This window comes from Festucalex cinctus, chromosome 18, assembly GCF_051991245.1.
Source record: "Festucalex cinctus isolate MCC-2025b chromosome 18, RoL_Fcin_1.0, whole genome shotgun sequence".
Lineage (NCBI taxonomy): Eukaryota > Metazoa > Chordata > Actinopteri > Syngnathiformes > Syngnathidae > Festucalex > Festucalex cinctus.
This window is the reverse complement of record NC_135428.1, coordinates 8866725-8888436: the sequence shown is the minus strand read 5'-3', so window position 1 is coordinate 8888436 and position 21712 is coordinate 8866725. Positions and strand designations below refer to the sequence as shown.

Genomic DNA, 21712 nt, shown 5'->3' with positions numbered 1-21712 from the left:
GCCGAAACCCTTGGCTCTGACAAAAGTGCACCTTTTTTTTTTCCTTAAGCACTCACTCGGCTGCTAACACTTTCCTGCCCTTTAGCGCAATTGTTCCTGACAATTGTGCTGCCTCATTTTCCTACCACGTTAATAATATGACGCATTTCTCATTTCCAGGATTTATTTTATTTTTTTTAGGATTACTGTATAAGATGAATTCTAACCTAACCTGGCACATTTTTTTTCAATTCCATCCAGCAGGGTGCCAAAACATCAACGTCAGAACCCCCGATTGCGCCACCTGTGTCAGAAGAGGAGGATGAGGAGGAAGAGGAAGAGGAGGAAGAGGAGGAGGGGGAAGATGACGACGACGAACTGCCGCCTGTCATCGCGCCTAGACCTGAGCACACTAAATCTGTGCGTTTAAGTTTGTTTTTTTTTCCATTTATTGCATTCCAGGCATTCTGAATTACTCCCATCTTTTCACATTCGCTCGCAGATCTACACGCGCTCAGTCATGGACCCGCCCAAACCTCCCACTCCCATTAAAGAAGTTGTGACACCACCCGAGTCACAGGTCCAGCCCGACAACACATCGAGCACAATGTATCGCCACACTGACCGCCAGAGGAAGAAGTCCAAAATGACAGATGAGGAGATTCTGGAGAGACTCAGTATGTGTCTTTATATTTTTGTTTGCTGATATAACTTACCCCATAACACCAACATTAAACTATTTTTTTTAATTATTATTTTAAAGGGGAAGGCAAGTCAAATTTTCTTTTCATATGTTCAATATGCCCCAACTAGTCTAAAACCTGTTTTTGTTTTGTTTTTTCAAAGCAGCAAAATCCACCCATTTTTATCCATCTCGGGGCGGCCATTTTACCACTTGCTGTCGAATGAAAATGACATCACAGTCGCTCAGTGGCTCAGGTAACAACCAGTCATGACTCAGCTTGTGAATGTCACATGACCAAACTCAGAAAACAGGTGATCCATGATTGTTGTGATGTCATTTTCAGTCGACAGCAAGTGACAAAATGGCCGTCCCCTGAGACAGATAAAAAATGGCTGGATTTTGCTGTGTAATTCGTATTCTACAAACACAATATTAATCAGAATGTCACGTTTCGACTAGCGGGGGCACATAGAACAATATTCATGTAAAAAACATTTTTGACTACACAGCATGTAAATGTCGAATGTGACCAGCCAGTGTACGAGTTCATTCAGTGATGCTTACTATGAAAATGCTTTTGGCATAATTTCTAAAATTAGATGTGCTCAAAGGCAAAGAGTCTGCCATGTGGTGATGTTTTTTTTTAAGCATTTACGCACCCCCACACACACACATAGAAACACACAACACGCACAATCATTATGCTTGTGTTTTGCCTCTGACTCAGGGAGTATCGTGAGTGTGGGGGATCCCAAAAAGAAGTACACACGCTTCGAGAAAATAGGACAAGGGTAAGTGTGTGAGTGGAAACTTGGAGCCTATGTGAGTAAAAACTGGAAGATTCTAAATAGACCTTTGTTTATTGTTCTAATTATAATAGCCTTGGATGATAGCCTCAATATTAGAAGCAAATCCAATGGGTTGTACAATTGTGCCCTTCGACATAGTATGCTATTTCTTTCCAAGCTGTTTGAGCTCAGTTTTATCAAATTACTCATTTAAGAACGGACATAAAATCTGGCAATGCTAGCTCGTATTGTTGTCATTTCTAAAATATTAAATCAGGCCTTTGCGTCTCCAGTCGGATGATTAAGTAGGAAATGTGATGCGGTGTTGTGGATTGTCATGTGCCAAATTCAAATTGAATTTCCCCTCAAGTATTGTCATTGAATTAAATTAATTTGAGCCATTTTAGCAGTTCACTTGCAAATTATAATTAGTAACTTCCTGTTTACTTTTTTCAGGCACATTCAATCATATTAAACAGTTTTAGAATCACTATAGAATCTGCATGTTTATTGATATTATGTCTTTGTCTTCAGAGCTTCTGGCACTGTGTATACCGCCATCGACATAGCAACCGGCCAAGAGGTAAATGATGATTGCGCCCCTAACATTGAAATGTCCTTATTTTATTGTTGTGAACTATGGATTGTATTTTTATTCATCCTACCACTACTACAGGTGGCCATCAAGCAGATGAACCTGCAGCAGCAACCCAAGAAGGAGTTGATCATCAATGAGATCTTGGTGATGAGGGAAAACAAAAACTCAAACATAGTCAACTACCTGGACAGGTCAGTTATTGAGTTGAGTTGATAATGCCTTTACATAGACATCTACTTAATTTGATTCATAAGCTTGTTTAAGTCCTCTTTTTGATCATAGGTGGTTAGCATTATTTATAAACTACATTACTGCCCCCTACTGTTGAGGAGTGAATAGGGACATAATAACCAGTATTGTTTTACTTAAGTTTTTTCTTTTTCTTTTTCAGTTACTTGGTAGGAGACGAGCTCTGGGTGGTGATGGAGTATTTGGCCGGCGGCTCGTTGACAGATGTCGTGACTGAGACCTGCATGGACGAGGGCCAGATTGCAGCAGTTTGTAGAGAGGTAAAAAGCTGAAGCCTCAACAGCAACGCCCACTCCCAACTGAGGCCCGCCGACGTGACCTTTTACTGTCAGATGGAAAAATGGAATCACGTTTGAAAATGTCTTTTGTTTCCTCTTCAGTGTCTTCAAGCGTTGGATTTCCTACACTCCAACCAGGTGATCCACAGAGACATAAAAAGTGACAACATCCTTTTGGGAATGGACGGATCTGTGAAACTCAGTAAGTTATTTCCACAAACCTGACATTTGCCACAAAAAAAAGTCAATTGAATGTGTTCACTGATAGATTTTCCTTTTGTCTCCCGCTACAGCCGACTTCGGCTTCTGCGCTCAGATAACTCCAGAGCAGAACAAGCGCAGCACAATGGTGGGAACGCCCTACTGGATGGCACCAGAGGTGGTGACCCGGAAGGCTTATGGCCCAAAAGTGGACATTTGGTCTCTGGGAATCATGGCCATTGAAATGGTGGAGGGAGAGCCTCCATATCTGAATGAAAATCCTCTAAGGGTAAACAATTGCATCATCAATCATGTCTATTTTTGGAAGACGGTTTCCTCCTTTTTTGACCATGTGCGTCTTTCCAGGCCTTGTACCTGATAGCTACCAACGGGACGCCCGAGCTCCAAAACCCAGAGAGACTGTCGTCCGTCTTCAGAGACTTCCTCAACCGCTGCCTGGAGATGGATGTGGACCGCAGAGGTTCTGCCAAGGAGCTGCTTCAGGTAATAGGAGAGGCCGAAGAACTCCTAGTGGAGTCTTACACGGGCAGGCCTTAGTTCTTTGACACCAAGATGCCACAAGATGGCAGCAAAGTGCTATTTCTATCTAAATATTACACCTCAACTGACTTCAACATAGTTCGTGATATCAGTATGCCACAAAATAACAGTAACACACTATTATTATTATTATTTTTGGCTAAATGAAACTCCTCACCTACCTCAACATTGTTCCTTGACACCAAGATGGCAATAAAGTAATATTTTTAAAATTGTGATTTTATATCATAACTTTATTTCTGTAATATGTTTAATGTGTAAAAAATGAAATAAATCGCATTTATTTATATATTTATTTCAAATAAAATATTTGTTTGTTTAAACAAATAAAATTAATTAATTAATTAATTAATTAATTAATTTATTTATTTATTTAAATAAAAGAATGCTTTTATTTTTGTAATTGTTTATTTGGGGGAGTATTTTGTAAAGACGCCAAGGTGCTCCAAACATCCCCTTAGTATGCTTGTGACTCTATAAAAGTTAAGTTTATCAATCATATGTCTGGGGGAAATATATGAATTTGATCTCACAAAGGGTTAGATTTGACTTTACAAAATGTTTGTAAACCTCGTTAGGCTTGTTCGGGTCATGCTTGACACTTGTCTGCTGTCCTTCATCTTTATTTTCCCTTTTCCCTCTTCGCAGCATTCATTCCTCAAGCTGGCCAAGCCTCTGTCCAGCCTGACGCCTCTGATTGTAGCTGCCAAGGAAGCCATAAAGAACAGCAGTCGCTAGGGGGCGCCCTCTGTCCTCACCCAGGGCCGGCTGAGATTTGCCGGCTTGGGTGATGTGACAGCACAAAGTGCACAAAAGGAGGGGGTGGTGGTGGGGGCAGGTTGGATCTCTGCGACTCCCCTTTTCAAACAAACGCCTTCACCCGTCAGCACCAGCCCACCCATACTTACAGTACGAACGGCGGCCTTGCAGCCTCTCGGCACCGTGCTGCTAAAAAAGACCTTTTTGTTTACGTCTTCAGCACTCTGTACATGTAGAGCAGTCGGTCGCTAGTGTGTGTGTGTGCGTGTGTGTGCACATCTGTCTAGGTTCTGTGGGGTGGAGACAACTGCTTCCAAACCAAAAAAAAAGAGGGGGATAAAACCCTCAACGAAGAGCTTTTTTGGTAGAGTTTCCTTCTTCCTACACGTCACGCCTGCAGCGTCCTATCAAAAGTCACACTTGGACCCAAACTGTGCTCGTATGACCGGAGGTGTTGATGGTGGCGGTGTGTGCGTGCGCGTATGTGTACAAGTGGAGTTACAAGGGGAAAGCCATGATTAATTTCACCAAAGTTGAATTTGAGCATTCTTGCTTTATTTTAGCTTAGCATTGCTCGTTTTTCATCACAGTCAATTTGACATTTTTTTTTATCAGATTTGGCCCGAATCTGACTCCATTTTAAATCAAACAAATATTTAATATTGAATATGGTATAAGGATGTATTTAACATTGATCCGGTATGCGTTTAGACTCCTATTATGGTACCCTTCTAGGTGCAAATTTACATGCATGTGCAGTTTTATACATTTATTTAATATTTTAAATACTTCATTGATTATATTTAAAAAAAAATTACAAATGCTCTGCAACATATTTTGTTTGTATGCGTTTTATACATTGTTATTGAATATTAGTATAATTTAATCCTGCTTAAAATGTAAATGTAATTTTACCCTGTACATTATTAGTAAAAGTAGAACAAGCATTTTTTTTTTTTACGTTGCAATGAAATATATAAATGTATCAATAGATATTTGAAAATAATTCCAAAATGAAGTAACTTTTTTTTTTTTTTTTAATCCCCCATTATTTATGGTCGTCCTTTGGACTAAATACCAAAAATCTGCTCCCTTTCTCCTTGAATACTTAATATATAATTTTAACCTAATTAATATTCATCCATCCATCCATTTTCTGAACCGCTTACTCCTCACGAGGGTCATGGGGGGTGCTGGAGCCTATCTCAGCTGGCTATGGCCAGTAGGCGGCGGACACCCTGAACTGGTTGCCAGCCAATGGCAGTAATTAATATTCAATATTTCAATTTTATACAGCCATCTTCCTCCTCTTGGCTTTAAAAGTGCTTTTTTAATTTTATTTTGTGTCTTATATGAACTTTTCACATGATAATTTATACTTTGTAGATGTAAATGCATAGATGTAGATTGCATAATAAAGAGTCCTATTAAGAGTCTAAAAATATAATAAAAATATAGCCATTCCCTCCATTATTAAGCATCCGTCCAGGGTTTAAAATGTTTTCGCCCGCTGTGTCTAACTATGACTGACTTCTAAGTTATTTGAAGCAGTCATTGACACGATTTACTGTACATGTCAATCATAACAGCACTACCTATCAGTTACGATGTCCCTCTTGTGTGAAGACACATTTAGACAGCTTGCTAATTAACACTAAAGTCACATTTCTCTCATATACATGTTTAACCAAAATAAAGGGTCACCTTAATTTATTAAATTTGCTTTCGATGATCAATTGTGTAACTTTTCTAATCGCAACAGTGCAAACTTTATCCCCATGTAACTACACCACCCTGCGTGTGTGTGCGCGTGTGCATGTTCTCGTCTTCCTACCGTCGTGCGACATCCTTTCATCCTATTAAAACTGCGAGTGTCCGAGGGCTACTTCAGTCTGCACGAGTCCAATCCTCCACGGTGACATGGAGGTGCGAGGGGATCTGCTCCATTGTACAAGCAAAGGGCCACAAGCTGGAGTGATGTGACACAGGAAAGTCATGCATGTAAAACAACCAACTATACACTGTATGTCATCATTCACTTAGGTTAAGATTGTTAGGATATGTGCGGTGGATATAAAAAGTCTACACACCCCCCATTTAGATGCAAGGTTTTTGCAATACAGAATGATAAGAAGATACATTGTTTTCCGTCTGTACAACTCAATTGATAAAAAAAAATCTCGGGAAGGGAAATTGTTGTTTGCATAAGTTTCCACACCCTACCGTAAGTGGGGGTGTAATTAATTGCATGTGAAATGTTACATGGGAGTCAATACACAATTACCACCTTTCTTTTACAAATAAAATGTATTTAAAGTGTCTGAGTCACCCTAAATGCATCTCAGATGTTTTAGTAGGATTTTCCTGACTTTTTTATTTATTTATTTATTTTTTGCTGTCTGAACAGATTCCGTAAGGTTTTGTCATAAAACTAATAATTGGGACAGTATATAATTGCCTCCACCTTAACTCGGGACCCCTGTTCCAACTGAACAAATAATCATTAAAAAGTGTTGACCAACAGCAGTATGAGTACACAACTCATGAATAGATACCGATACTCAAGAAAAAACAAATTTTAAAGAACTATACATTTTTCCTTAATATGCATGCCATTAATGACAATTTTGTATTCTAATTTCTTGTTTCTGAGGGTAAAACGGCCACAAAAGGGTGCCTGCCGTTGCAAGTATTGAATTCTTGAAATAAAGACAGGTTACCTGGTAGCAGTACTCACCCATCCCTAACAAAAACTTGAATCCAACATTTTACAACATCACTCAAACTCTCATGAATGCAAGTGGCGGAATACCCGTAAGTGGTTGCACAACGTCTAGGCTTCTGCTAGCAAAGAAAATGTTAGGGAAAGCCAACTAGAACCTCCGAGATTTATTTGGGCTTAATCAGTGGCACTTTGACTCACATGTAGCGTGATTTTGGATGTTTGGTAAATTGTAAACAGTCACATCACTAGGTATAAAAGGGTGTGCACACTTACGCAACCATATTTTTACTTACCCGCTTGTTGTCCACGTTATAGGTCAAAACATTTTGAATTCCTTTTGTGTTTTGTTTTGTTTTTTTAATACCACAAAAACCTGTCATTTGAACAGGGGTGTGTAGACTTTTTATATCTAATGTATGTACAGTATGTATGTATGTAAATATGAAAGAGGGAACATCCCCTCTACCCCCACAACCCCCCTTTTTTTTTTCAAACGATGTAACTTAAAAATAAGACATTTAAGGTTGCTCCATGGTAAGTATCAGTCAACGTTTTGCACTCTGCAAATGGAACAAAAAAACACGCGCTACACGGGCTCCCATTTTGGGCCCGTTTCGACGGGACACTCCTCCACGTGGACAGTGAACTGATGAGTGTGTGCGTGCGCGATGGGTGTGGCTGGCCTGTGAGCGACGCCCACGTACAGGTGTGAACTGTGAACACGAGAGGCGGAGACGAACTCAAATGCGCCGCCTCACCCTTTCCGTGGTTGCCCCTGTACATTCCTTATCTTCTGAATGTGTCAATCTGTACATGTGGTGTGAAAATTCCTCTATTAATGTGTATCAAGAGAATGGAACGAAGACAAAAAAATGTTACTTTTTAAATTATTATCATTATTACTACTATTATTATTGTCAAGCTTTGTAAAACTGCTGATCCATCCGGCATACCTCAGCAGGCTGCTCCCGCCTTTGGGAAAGGACGAAAAAATAAATAAGTACGACGGGGACATGAGGTTTTGGATAAACTATTTTTAATTGTGGTCGAAGCAATAGACTTTTTGAACTTTGAATTGTGCATGGATGTGTCTTGAGTGTAAAAAAATAAAAATAAAAAATCGCAGTTTGGGAACTGGACTGAAATAAAAAGAGTTGCTGTATTGCATCATGGCTTTGGTGAGATGCATTCAAGGTGCAAGTTTGAAAACGAAAATGTATGGAATTGTGTTTTAATATTTTGCAGGTATTCACTCAGCAGACACTTCATTAGGTACGCCTACACAATATAATCCAATGCAAGAGCTGTATAAACAATAATACTCCGTTGTGATTGACACTGTCACATATTATTTGGATATTAATGCATCGTTTGGAGCTTTTTAATATTTTGCCCCTCATAAAGTAACCAAAATATTAAAAACTAATCTCAATATGATGCAGTGCAGTAAAAAAAAAAAAAAAAAGTTAAAGGTATACTTTACATATTTAGCCATTTTTGGCAGTCAAACATTAATATTTTGCCTATAATAAACTTTATATTTTCATTATTTTTCATGTACACTTTGTACCTTTAAAAACACATTTTGCAACTTGCTGTCGACTGAAAATGACATCACAAGGGCTCAAGTAACCAATCACAGCTCAGCTTAGGTTTGCAAAATGTGTACATGAAAAATAATAAAGTATCAAATTAATTATAGACAAAATATTAACTTTTTATTGCTATAATGGGCTAAATAAGTGAAATATCACTTTAAAAAAAAACATTGATTGTAAAACAGTTCTCATTATAAAATCTATAAGTTACTCATAACAATATACAAAGAAGGTTTAAAAAAAATGACATTCACACTGTCCAACATTGCCTTGCTTTACATAAGTAAATCATAGAAAGTGTTGACCTTAATAACAAGTTGTCATATTTCACAGTTGACGCACGGAGCCTCAAATGGCGGTGAGCTGAGTGGAAGTGACTATTCTCAGAGTGACGCTGCCGGGCATCTCGTCGGCCATGTTGCGGCCTTGCTTCCTCAACCGAAGCCTCTGCGGATCGGTGGTGTCCTTTGCCGAACCGGACAGCACCACTTGGCCCATGAACTGGTCCTGCACCGCGTTGCTGTTCCAGATCTGGTGTAGGGCAGGTAGGTTTTGATTAACAAAAATATTGTTTTACTCATTAAGTTGAAGTTATTTAATAGCAATACGACACCGATGCTATTCATTAGCCTGTTGATGGTATTTTGCATTGTTTATTAGCATCATGCTAAGCAGACTTCCCTTAGGCCAGTGGTTCCCAAACTTTTCTGTTTTGTTTTTTTAAATTACTTACATTAAACACACTAAACATCAATAATTGACATATTTGAGAATGTAAACAAACATCTTACCTGCACAGTTAAAGGCTTCCTGGGCTTCTTCCTGTAGAAAACGCCGCTCGTTTCAAATTCTGGTGTCAACGTGTCCTTCTGGATCGTCGATTTTACTGAGCGACCCTCGCAGCTTATAATCACGTACGGGTCTGCACCTGTGTGGAAGCATGGGGAAGATAAACTACCTCGGCAAAACCGGGGTGCCGGTTTCAGGATATTCTGTAGATTTAAAAGCAAGCAACTGACCCCCTGAACTGTCCTGGTTCTGCAGCCCCTCAGCAGCATGGATGTAGACGTGGGTCACGACTTGTGGGTAGCCCAGGAAGGAACTACAACATCTCACCTTCGGCTTATCATCGCTCACCTCCCTGGAAGAATAGAAAATTGATAGATGAGGTGAAAATGCAAAAAATTATAGGCAACGAAAGTCAATGTAAACAACAAGCCTAATTTCATAACTGACAGTACCTGCAACCCGAGTCCAAGTCAGTGAAGAGTCGTATCATGTAGTCGCCCAGAGTGTGAGGCTTGAAGGTGGTGGGCAGGATGACGTAGCGGCCCTGCTGCAGCGTGCACCTCATGAAGACCGTGCGGGCGTTGATGTACGTCGACGTCGCCACCACCTTCTGGGTCAGGATGTCGTGTAGTCTGTATTTTCTGTTCAGTTCCACCTGACAGAGATAAAGAGTAGAAAAAGTTCTTGTCTTGAACATCTAATAGTTTCTATATATGAGATGCAAGCCATTGGTATTGAGACCACCTCAAGTCCTGCTTAATGGCAGCGTCAGGCAACAGAAACCCAATAAGGAGAAGGAGCCAGATGGGCTGTCATGGAAAGACAAGCCCCAGAATGGCATTTACCACCAACAAATCGAAGTGACTGGACTGAAAGACAGCACGGAGGCACTGACCAAAGTCCTTTCATAATCCATTTTGTTGCCATACGAAAATTCTCACTGAAATATGACATTCATCATTTTCCCACAATGTTAAACCGTATCTTTTGTATTAACCAGATAAGATAACAAAAGATAAATGGATGTTTCCAATTGGCCAAGTGCAGACAGCGGCTTCTTGAAATGACATGTTGATTGTGACACTGACCTCAAATGCAATCCAGAACCTTCACAAGTGTTAGCAATCAGCACGATTAGAGCGCATGATGTGTGCTTGACCATTGCCAGATGTCAAGTCAATTGCATTAGAGGACAAGGTTTGGCACAAAGTATGTGTAGAAAGCTTAATCTGTACAGAAACCGTTTGTGAGAATGTGTGCGTTTTAAACCCTTTAAAAAAAAAAAAATGCAGAGTAAAATAGGATGTTAGTGACTGTCTGCTTCCTGGAGGGTTTCTTCAGCTTGAAACAATCAACTTCAATGATTGCTGTCTTGGGGATGATTTAATACCTTGGTGAAAAACGGCCTGATATGATTTGATAAACTTAATAGGTGCCATTAAAACCGCTTGTTCATTCTTTGGCCAACACCAAAATGTGAACAAGTGAACCTTCTCTCTTGCCAAAACAACTTGTCTTTTTGGTCTGTGTCCACACATCCCAGACGTGTCCCCAAGAGGCATTGTTATGAAGCATGTCAAGAAAACAAGCAGTCTTAACTTGTTTTTAACCTTTTTATATGGCAAAAAAAAATATTGAATCTTGGAATGTACAATTAATTGCTTTGCTTGCTTTTGTTTTTGCTCAATGAGAACTCATGCAAGGTATTGCTTATTAATTTGCTGCCCTCTAGCGATGTCATTTCAAAATGCATCTACAAGTAGTATGTCAATGCTTTTTACATTTCAATTCATTCTAAAAATACTGTAATTTTAACCCCTTATCTACACTTTGTTGTACATATTCTCAACGCACACCACGACTACTGGAACATATGTGCATTTTATTAAGCATATGCTAATATAAATACACCATACGCTACTAGACATGGGCCGATATTAGATTATGACGATAAGATAACTATTAGCAAAAAAATCTCATGGTATTAAAGGTAAAGGTAACAATTACAGCTCTAAAATTACCTTTTTAAAATATTTGAGTAAATAAAGACATATTTTTTCATTAAACAGAAAGAATTTATTTTTAAACAAAATATAGAATATATAACATTAAAAAAATATTTAAAAATATTAGCATTCATCTTCTGTTTTAATACTTCTTTGTAAGTCACAATGTCCCAACACAAGTGAGCTTTCTTCTTCTTTTTTTTTTTTTTTTTAAGAACACACCTTGGGGCTAACGAGTACTCGCTGGCACTTTTTTTTTGTTGTTGTTGTTGTTTTTTAATGTATTTATTTTTTACAAAAATACAGAACAAAAGGCATCCATGTGTTTGCTCTCATCTTGCTCCTTCGTTCCACTTTAAAGCTCAGAGAGGGAGAAAAAAAAGTGAATTTAAGTAAATTATCTTTAAAGAGGTCAATTCCTATAACAACTACCAAGTGACAGGTCTGATAATTCCTTTATGTTCCTTCTCCATTATGTTTGAACAGAAAAGTTGACTTTATTGTACCTTGAAGATGCTGAAGCCAATTGTTAGATTTTCCCCTTGACCAAATTTCCTGTGGATCTTCATATCTCTTTGCTGTAGGGAGACGAGCACCTCGTCAGACTCCTTTGTGACATCAAACACGTACTACAAAAAAGACGATGGAGAAAACGTCAGAACATCACTCACACTTGTTCAAATATTCGAAAATGCTCTCGGTATGGCGTACCTGTGGGTTCTGCAGAAAGGTTGGCTTGTGGTTAGCACAACCACCACAGCGGTTCAAGAGAGGTTCCGCATGCTTGGTCCAGCTCCCAAAGTGGACGATCTCGTGCCAGGTCTTATGGATGCTGATCACCGACGTATTAATGAGACGACACACGTCGGCGTCCGTAAAGTACTTGCACCAGTCTGTGAACGACATCCTGCGGAAGGTCCAGTTGAAATGATTCAAGGAGGATGTGGTCACGAAAGGATTGTTAGCAATGTGGTGAATTGATTCCGCACCAGAACTCTCCATCGTCCTCCACTGTGATGCCAAGGTTGCCTCTTTCAGTGTCACCAACCTTTGACCATTCCTCAGAGCTGGTAGGATGATTCAAAGAGAGCCAATTACACACTGACTATATAAGTCAACACCCAACTGTTAATTAAAATATCACTTTGATTTCCGGTTAATAAGAAATTCCTTCACTCTAAAAACAGTTGAGTTAAAAAATAACCTAAATTGAGTCAAATGGGACAGATCCACTACTTTGGTTAATTTGACCCAATTTTCTGGATTGATTTTTGTTATTTTAGAGTGATCACTTTAAAAATAGTTAGGTTAAAAATAATCCAAATTGGTTGAAAGGGGACCGACACAACTTTCTGGGTTATTTATTTAACCCAAAAAGTTGGGTCAAGCACAAAACAACCTCCAAAAATTCACTTGATTTTTTGTTATTTTAGAATGAACACTTTAAAAACACTTTGGTTAAGAATAACCCAAATGAACCGACCCAACTTTCTGGGTTATTTGTTTAACCCAAAAGTTGAGTCAAATGAATAACCCACAAAACAACCCCAAAAAATGTCCTTTATTTTTGTTGTTTTAGAGGGAACCTTTTAAAAACAGTTGGATAAAATAATAATAATAATAATAATAATAATAATAATAATAATAATAATAATAATAATAATAATAATAATAATAATAATGCAAATTTGAGTCAAAAGGAATCGACCCAACTTTCTGGATTATTTATTTAACCCAAAAAATTGGGTCAAATGAATAAACTCACAAAACAAAACAAGCCAAGGAATATTCCCCCTTCCTTATATATATTGTAGGTGTTTATAGGTGCCCTGGCAGTCCTTTAAAAAATAGATGGTTGGATTTGGATGTATGCTTGTGGTCTCACCTGTCACTCCAGGGTCCATTCCACTCAGTCTTGCCCCACGGATTCCTCATGCGAATCATGGGGATGGTCTCATTCTTGAAGTAAGCAATCAACCCGTGACCCAGCCGCACCCTGTTCACTGCCGTCACCGAGTAGGCGTGACCCTTCACCAGCCCGTTGGCCATCCTGGACTCAATTTCATGAGGTTGTGCCTGATGAGAAGAAAACATCTCACGATTCTTTTTCAATGGAAACCGCTCAAACACGAGGACGCGTCACACACCTTAATGGAGCAACTGATGATTCCGCCGCGGTCGTACACTTTGAGAAGATCCGCAAAGAGATGGTCCATTTTCTTCTGGTCTTTATAGTAAGCCTCCGCTTCCAGATTGACGGCCTCAGCCACAGCTCCACTGAAGTCCACCACAGCGTCTCCAGTGTTGCCACCCACCAGTGATTCATAGCAGCCAGACAACCTGGACGCACAGTGGAAGGCACGGTGAGGCCCTTATGTTGTATTTTTACTATCAGTTGGCATTTTATCAATGGGACAACTGCTACTTGTTACTGGGCAAAGTTTAAAAGCACACACAAAGGAGATTATAGGACGAGAAGTAGGCTACTGTACATTGTAAAAACAATTGGGTCAAAAATAACCTAAATTGAGTTATTAAATTAAATTAATATTCCACAAAGAAGCCTAATTTTTGTGGTTGTTTAGTGGTTTATTCCTTTGACCCAACTTTTTGGGTTAATTGAACAACCCAATTGAATTTGGCCAAAAATGAACTGAGCCAACTTTTTGGGTTATTTACTCCAAAACGATGGATCAAATGAAAGAAAAAAAGAAGAAGACATTAATAGCCCACAAAGCAACCCAGTTTTTGGGTTGCTTTGTGGTTAGTCATTTTACCCAACATTTGGGGTTCATGTAATAACCCAAAAACTTGACTTGGTCCCTTTATGACCCAATTTGGGTTATTATTTTTGACCCAACTCTTTTTAGAGTGTAGAGATATATAATTTTAAATCTTGCAGCTATTGTTTGATGCTGATTTGAATTATGAAATGTAACGATTGTAGGCGTTCGCCTCACTTTGCATAGGCTTTCTCCAGCAGAGCGCTCCAGTATTCATTGTTGTCTTTGGAGTGACAGTAGATGAGCTCTCCGTTGATTGTCGGAAGCCGGTCGTCCACCACCACATCCACCCACTCTCCAAACACCCAAAACTGAAAGTGAAAGATTCCGGCATAGTCCTCCGGGTGTTTGGAGTCCCACTCCTGCTCCTTCCAGTCAGGTATTACCTGCGCATATAATCGAAACCTTTTACTCGCACCAATGTTTTGATGTTTTTACTTTATTTACAAGGTTGTGAGACTATTTTCAGTTAGATTTTTTTTAAAGAACTTTCAAGATAAAAGGATGTTTAATAGCATGCATTGAGCAGTTTAGAGCAGTTTAATGGGCCATTTGCAATTTCTGTACATCATATTTTGTAGCAGATAGCTGGACAATAATCATGGTGTGACAAGACTAGTGCTTGGATTACTTCTTTTGGTAGTTTTTGTTTCATATACCTGGAACATCTCCTTATAGCAGTGTAAAAAAAAATGGCCAAAGAAACTTAAGATCCGCTTGAATGATTCAAACAGCCTCGGGTGAATTTCTGCTGTCAACTAACATGTACATTCTCGCATATATCCCAGCTCACTCAAACCAGCAAGCTCACCTTCTTCCAGAGGTTGGGCTTCAGTGCCAGACACGAGCAGGCGGCCACAAACCAACAGTTCCCCACTGAGCCCTGGTTCAAGTCATGCGCGCTGACACCCTCCACAAACAGGTGAGGGTCATTGCTTATCTCCTGCAGCACAACAGTAACATTAGGAATGAATCACGTGAAAATGTTTGACAAGTAATCGACCATATATGGGAACATGAGTCACAATGGCCGCCACATGTGTCATATAAGGCAGCTGAACCATGTGATAGGATGTTTAGCAACCGCTACGTTTGTCTGGCTTGACCACTGAAACGTTGCTTTTTTCTTTTTTTTTTTCAAATTGATTAGGCTAAGCCTTCTGTTTGCAATTAGCATTATTTAAAAGGGAAATTAACCCATTTTTTTCCCTTTACAATATGTTCTATGCAGCCGCACGAGTCTAAAAACGATGTTAGGATTAATATTGCGTTTGTGGAATATGAATAAAGCAGCAAAATTCATCCGTTTTTGTCCATCTCAGGGGGTGGCCATTTTGTCGATCCCTGTCGACTGAAAATGACATCACAGTTGCTCAGCGCTCAGCTAACGACCAAACAATGCTCATCTGTTTTCTGAGTTTGGTCATGTGACATTCGTAAACTGAGCCCTGTTTGGTCGTTAGCTGAGTCTTAAAGGGATACTTGACTCATTGAACAATTTTCAGCAATGAAAAGTTCATAATTTGTCCAGAATTAATTTGATAACTTCATTATTTTTCATGTACAATTAAAACTCATTCACTGCCAGTCATTATAGAAATTTTTTACATTTCCAATACTCACGTGATATTACATTCAATAATTATATATAAACCGAATCTACCAAATAACAGAATAGACTCCCTACTTTTTGTCCCGTCCCGTTCTTTTATAATTGACAGCAGAAAAATGTAGGTTTGCCAAAATACAGCCATTTCTCCCATGGACTCTGAAACTGTGTTTATTTCCTATAAAATGGGGCAATGATGTCATCTACCGGTGGTTGGGCATCAGTAAAATTGTTTCCAAGTTTGATATTTACAGTGGAGCATGCTCAGATTCGCCCCCATTTAGCACCGCTCTAAAAAATACAATTGACAAGTATACTTGTCAAAGGCAGTGACTGAGTTAATACCTTTGAAAAAAAAAATTCTCTTGCTGTCAACTGATGACGACATCACCTGTGCTGAGGAAGTAGGTAACCACCAATCATGGCTTACCTGTTTTCTGGGGTTGGTCAGCAAACTGAGCCATGATTGGTCATTACCTACTTCCTCCACACAGGTGATGTCATCAGCAGTTAACAGCAAGTAGAAAAAAAAAAAAAAACGTTCTAAAGGGATTAACTGTACATGAAAAATAATTAAGTTTCTACATTAATTACAGACAAAATATTAACTTTTTACAGTTGAAAATGGCTCAATGAGTCAAGTATCACTTTATTAAAAACTGTGATGTCATTTTCAGTCAACAGAAACGAACAAAATGGCCGCCCCTGAGATGGTCAAAAACAATTGGATTTTGCTGCAAAAACATTTGCATTTGTAGCCCAGTGTATATTGATTTAAAGTGTTCAGAAATAGTTGATAAATAAATAATAGAAAATCATTGTTACAAATAAGTATGTGAGTTCCTTATTTGTTTCGTTTATGTATATTTCCTACCGTAATAGTTATTTTTCGGCGATAAACGCAACCTAAATTTATGTAAACTGTCACTCATCTTTATTCTCTATTGTCATTGGGTAAGTGTCAAGTTCAGCCAATGTCAGTATGTTGAGATCGAAGGGGCGGGTCTTATTACAACTGACGCTAGAATGTTGCAGTGGACGTGAGATGAGAATGCTTGAGCACCTGCCGGAGTGAAGCTGTTTCACTGAGCTGTGTGAGCTTGTTGTACACTACATCGGGACAAGCTACTCGTTTTACTGGATGTTTGTACATACTGGGATGCCTAAGAGGTAATTACTTCTGTCTGGTTATGTTTAAAAGACCAATGCAGTCCGTTTGGTTTGAATTAGCATTTGTTGCTAATCGCGAGTAGCAATTAGCCTTACCAGTATAGTGATATTCGTTAGCTGTAGCCGCTAATGATACTGTGAGTTGAGTGACCATTTCCTGCTAGTTCAACACGAAATAGTAAATAGACTTGTAGCTCAGTACTGTCCTGTTAATTTAGGAGCAGTCGTGGTCAGTTGTGAGCAGTCTGGAAAGCACTCTGCTGGACGTCTGGAGAGCCCGTTTTCTGCTACTGGCTTGGACTGAGAGCTGATTCTTCGCACCGTGCCTCGTATATCTCCGTTTGTGCTACCGAGTGAAGCGCAACCCCTTCATCTCTGCCCCCTTTTTTCCCCCCTGACATTCTTCCTTTGCCAATTCTTCTCCTTTTTCTTTCCCCCTCTGTGGAGCACACCATCTCCATCTCCCACCAGAACTGTGAGTACAACATCTAAACTATTTGTGCTCGAAGAACCGACCAGGCCTGCAACGTTTCTTTGGGGTTGGTTTGTTTTTATGCCGGCTTAGATTGTAAAATAGGTTTTGTTTTGGTACAATTAAGGAAGCTGAAGTTTTCTGATAAGTTTTTTTCTCTTTTTTTTTTTCATAAAAGTGGTACAATTTATTAAGAGCTGTGTTTCAATGCCATTTAGATAACGTCATTTGTATTTTTCTTCTTCTTTCTCTCGCAAGTTTTCATAACTAAACATCTTTGATGTTTGATATTTGGGTGTCTTGTCTATTTACTCTAACAAATAGTTGTTGTCTCAATCTGGTAATAGGTACAGAATTACTTTAAAACTCAACCTAAAAAATAATTAAACAAATCTGGGGCCCTTCTCTATATTGCATGGGGATTAAATGGGCTACACATTTTTGGGTTGACTTTAAGATTTTTCGAGTAACATTAATGAATAGTCTTCTCTCAATATTTACAGCAAGTGCTTCAAAAGAGATTAACTTTGGGTCCATCTGGCAGCGTCACATAAATTCTTTCCACCTTTCAGTCAAAAATGTTCTTTCCTTGCGCCATTGTGTGGGGCACATTCTGCCAACAGGTCATAACTGATAAGCGATAACAGTGAAATCGTACCAGCACCATTAGATACATTTCTCAAACAAACTGTGGAATCTTGTCCAGTAAGTCTGATCTGTTACTTCTTGACGAAGAGTAAACAAAGCCACTCACCCCAGGACGCTTCCATCGCACGATACCAGGTGGCGGGTTCCGATAATATACTGACGCATCCGTGGCAGGGAACTCGGGATCCTCAAACAGTTTCTTACTCTTGATGCAGTCCTTCTTCAGCTCAGCGTAGTGCTGGTTCTTGTACGGGGTCACGGAGGAGAACATGGTCCACAAGTGGAAGACTCAAAGCTGCACATAACATGACACAGACTGAGTTTTTCCCGCCGTAGTTTTGTTTTTTCCTTTATCCGCAGAAGAACATTGTGCATACATCTGGAGAGTTTAGCTTTGGATATATTGGAATACATTACTGAAGGCTTTTTAAAAATTGAAACCATACCCCAAATTAACATACAGCAACGTGGTGAGCGCAATAAAAGCAGCAGTAATAACAGAGCATCCGAAAGTGTCACATGACAAAAAAAGGAATGAACTATGAAGCTATACACAAAAACTTCTATGACAAAATGAAAATTTTGATGACTAGATTTGTAATACAATTCAATTCAAAATAATATTTCTCTTTTTGTGAGGTAATCATTTAACCAAACCGAATGTTTCCTGAGCATATGACACGCCAATACACGGACGTGTCCGTCTAATCTTCCCCTAGTTCTTACCTGTCGTAGAAATCTGAATAAAATACAACGACCTAATGCCCATATGGGATTTTGATGCCCAATTTCCTGTAAACGTTTGTAGATGAAAGCGACAAACGAGTTGACCGTACCTCTGACACAGGGACGAAAGCCTTCCTGCTCCACAATGAGGAAGCTCCTGAGTGTTTTTACCTGCCCGCCTTTGCCCTCCCACACACCGTCGGTGCATTAGTGCATTGTTGGAGCCGCACCCTGTCTGTTTTCCACCGCTCTCCTCTTATGCGTAAACTTCCTTTGATATTGTTTGACTCGATTCACTTTATGGGAAATCGCTTAACACAGATTACAAGGTAGATATATGGTGTAATCGAGGAGCTTGTCCAAGAGGGGAAACTACTGTATGCAGCGCTGGCTGCGTGTGTGCGTGTGTATGTATGTGTGTTATCTATTTTAGAGTTCCAGGCTAATGTGATCATGCAGAGTATTTTGGTAAGGTGTTTATAGAAGACTACAAATGTATCATTTTTGTGTTTGTTGTTTATTATTATATTTCAGTTAAAGTGTCATGTGTAATACGGCTGTAACTATTATTTTAATAATTGATTATTTTTATCAAATATATGAATCTGATTCAAAACATGTTTAAATTCATTTCCCTTTTATTCAAATATGACAGTGCAGAATAAGAACAAACATTTAATTGTCATTTAGTTACTGGTTTGATTTTTACTCTCTAAAAATAGTTAGGTCAAAAATGGACCGACAACATTTTGGATTATTCACTTAAACCAAAAAGTTGGGTCAAAATGAACAATCCACAAAATAACCCAATTTTTGTTTTGGGTTTGTTTTCTCGGTTCTGGGCCGATGCATGGTTTTAGGGTTATTAATTTTGATCCATTTTTTTGTGTTAAATGACCAACTCGCAAAACAACCTCATTTTTTGGTGGGCTATTGCATTTACCTGCGTACCTACATTCTAAGGGTAATTAAAAAAAAAGAAACAAATCAGGTAAAAAAAAGGGCCCAACACAACCAAAAATGGTACTCTAAAAACAGTTGGGTTTAAAAACAAAACAAAACAAAAAAACATTCCCAATTTGGGCCAAAGATAGACCAATCCACTCTTTAGGCCTATTTGAAACAATTTTTTTTAATTTTTTTTATTTTTTACAAACTGACCCAATTTGGGGTGGTGCCTTGGGGGTTATTTTATGCAAAAAACCCAATTTTGGGGGTTAGTTATTTTTTGACCCAACTGATTTTAGAGTATAACATCAGAAATTAGCAAAAATATTGATCATTGCTTTCTCAAGTAAAAGCGAATGTTTTATTTTGATTCAACACAAAGATAATCAGTCAGCTTTCCCGGAGGACTACAAAAAAATAGCAGGATTGTCCCATTTTTGTACGCAGCCGTATTTAGAGTCTATCTGTCTGTTTTGTTGATCTTATTAAGCTACAGAATATTACAAACATTCTGATGTGACAGATCATCATCGGATTTTTTTGAGGTGCTGATCAGATCTAACGCACGACTGTCAACAAGGAGCATGCAGGTGAAGTGTAACAAAGGATTAGGTCACATTACAATAAGGCATTTAAAGGGTTTGATGTAACTAAAAGGTAACACTCACCTGTAGAGGGCCGTCTTGTCCTTGCTCTTCTGAGATCAGTCACATTGAAAATCCCCACTGCATCCCACGTGTGGGTTTCAACTTTTGTTTCCATAAAACACGACAGGGGGACGGGCTGAAATGCAGATTGTGAAGTGTGCAAACTCCCTCAAGCCAGTGTAGTAATTGGACCACAAGCACGAGTAGAAAACTGGTCTGACCAGCAACTCCGTGCATTCATGCAAAGGCTGCTGAGGAGGGAAGGGGGGGACTGAAACTGAATACTTGAGAGCTCCTTGTAGATGAAACAAGCCAAAACCTGTTGTGTTTGATTTGCATTACACCATCAGAGCATTGTGCGTGGAATCGGCTGGAGCTATACAGTGGCCTGTTTTTGTTTGGAATCACCTAGAAAGAGGTCGGAGGTCAGTCGCATTTAAAAGCCTGACAATTAACAGGGCATTCAGTGAACACACTAGGCGAAGTGTAGTAGAAAAGACAACCTGGCAAGCACTCTGTTGTCTGGTTCGAAGTCGGGAAGGCGCACAAGAAGCTCTTTGACTCGTTGAGACAGAAGAGGAAAAGAAGTCTTTCAGATAATCTTCAACCGTGAAGGAAAAAGAGGCAAGTGGAGAAGAATGTTCCAAGACAGCCAAAAGAAATATGACAAATCTGTGCAGGGGATGAATGGACTGGCTCAAGTAGAAGCATCAAAATTAAAAGTAAATCTCATGGATTACAACTGAGCGGAGAAAGTGATATTTAAAACACAAGGCAAGATCATGAGAAAAAGATGGAGATACAAGATTTTTAAAATAGTTCATTGTAACTCATATCATATTCCATTAGAAGTCTCACCTTTCAGCATTTACACAAACCAAAATGTAAGATGACAATGTTAAAAACAGTTGCTAGCCTTGCAGGCTGTATCATATTTCAGGATATTCCGCAGGCCACTGGAAAATGGGATTGTGGGCTGAAAATGGCCCCTGGGCCATATTTTGGAAACCCCTGCTCTAAATCCCTCCATTTTCTGTGCCGCTTCCAATCCAAACCGACAGGTTAAAACTTGTTTTATCCCACGCTGATAAGAATCATAATTATGCTTCCGCCATTCTTTTATCATCTTTCCCAAAAGAAAAAAAAAAAAAATCATTCGAGCGCAATCATGCACCAGTGACTGCCTCTTGCGTTTGAACGTGATTGAAACGGGCTGGGTCAAATATGTGCCCCACAACGTCACACACAGTTCAGCCAATATTTGTGAAACATGAAGCAATTTGTCTCCATTTCTTGCAGCGGCAGGCTGTGGTCACCTTTGTCTTTGCACAGGTCGAATGTCTTGCGAACGTGCAATAAAATGCCGTTTAGCTTGAGAAGCACAGGTGAATACCACAAGGTCGCAACAAACATGACTGTTTATCTTGGTTACAAATTTACTTGCATAGAGGACAGTACCCGATAACAGCATTTTCCATCTTCTGTTTCCTTTA

At 39.2% G+C, this 21712-nt stretch overlaps 2 protein-coding genes across 8 annotated transcripts in view; one reads left to right on the top strand and one right to left on the bottom strand.

Moving 5' to 3' along the window:
• The window catches only part of LOC144006652 (serine/threonine-protein kinase PAK 3), a 30852-nt gene extending 22862 nt beyond the window's left edge, over positions 1 to 7990 (top strand). For 3 of the 5 annotated variants that reach the window (XM_077505624.1, XM_077505625.1, XM_077505622.1), the window contains 10 exons: positions 241 to 399; positions 482 to 656; positions 1392 to 1455; positions 1987 to 2035; positions 2129 to 2241; positions 2442 to 2559; positions 2680 to 2779; positions 2871 to 3067; positions 3145 to 3282; positions 3988 to 7990. In XM_077505624.1, the coding sequence (XP_077361750.1) occupies positions 241 to 399; positions 482 to 656; positions 1392 to 1455; positions 1987 to 2035; positions 2129 to 2241; positions 2442 to 2559; positions 2680 to 2779; positions 2871 to 3067; positions 3145 to 3282; positions 3988 to 4077 (1203 nt within the window). In that variant the 3' untranslated portion in view covers positions 4078 to 7990. The remainder of the gene's footprint in view (positions 1 to 240; positions 400 to 481; positions 657 to 1391; positions 1456 to 1986; positions 2036 to 2128; positions 2242 to 2441; positions 2560 to 2679; positions 2780 to 2870; positions 3068 to 3144; positions 3283 to 3987) is intronic. The other 2 variants (XM_077505626.1, XM_077505623.1) reach the window with 1 other exon arrangement.
• LOC144006651 (calpain-5-like) lies at positions 7964 to 20365 on the bottom strand. 3 transcript variants are annotated; one of them, XM_077505621.1, is made up of 13 exons: positions 20241 to 20365; positions 18005 to 18193; positions 14811 to 14942; positions 14177 to 14385; positions 13364 to 13556; positions 13102 to 13292; positions 12206 to 12283; positions 11928 to 12123; positions 11723 to 11845; positions 9663 to 9865; positions 9441 to 9562; positions 9213 to 9349; positions 7964 to 8952 (listed from the first exon to the last, which is right to left on the bottom strand). In XM_077505621.1, exons 2-13 carry the CDS (start codon positions 18167 to 18169, stop codon positions 8770 to 8772), a joined length of 1932 nt encoding a protein of 643 aa, XP_077361747.1. In that variant the 5' UTR covers positions 18170 to 18193; positions 20241 to 20365; the 3' UTR covers positions 7964 to 8769. The 3 variants fall into 3 exon arrangements, with proteins under 3 accessions (XP_077361747.1, XP_077361746.1, XP_077361745.1); XM_077505620.1 differs by lacking the exon at positions 20241 to 20365 and adding an exon at positions 18735 to 18817; XM_077505619.1 differs by lacking the exon at positions 20241 to 20365 and adding an exon at positions 18625 to 18756.
• Between the last annotated feature and the right edge of the window lie 1347 nt (positions 20366 to 21712).

Bases quoted from the DNA above. Each gene is read 5' to 3' on its own strand.
- LOC144006651 (XM_077505621.1), bottom strand. From the start codon at position 18,169: ATGTTCTCCTCCGTGACCCCGTACAAGAACCAGCACTACGCTGAGCTG. The intron at 14,943-18,004 runs GTGAGTGGCTTT...GTTGTGCTGCAG, and splicing joins TGCGATGGAAGCGTCCTGGG to GAGATAAGCAATGACCCTCA. The intron at 12,124-12,205 runs GTGCGGAATCAA...GACCTTCCGCAG, and splicing joins GAGGACGATGGAGAGTTCTG to GATGTCGTTCACAGACTGGT.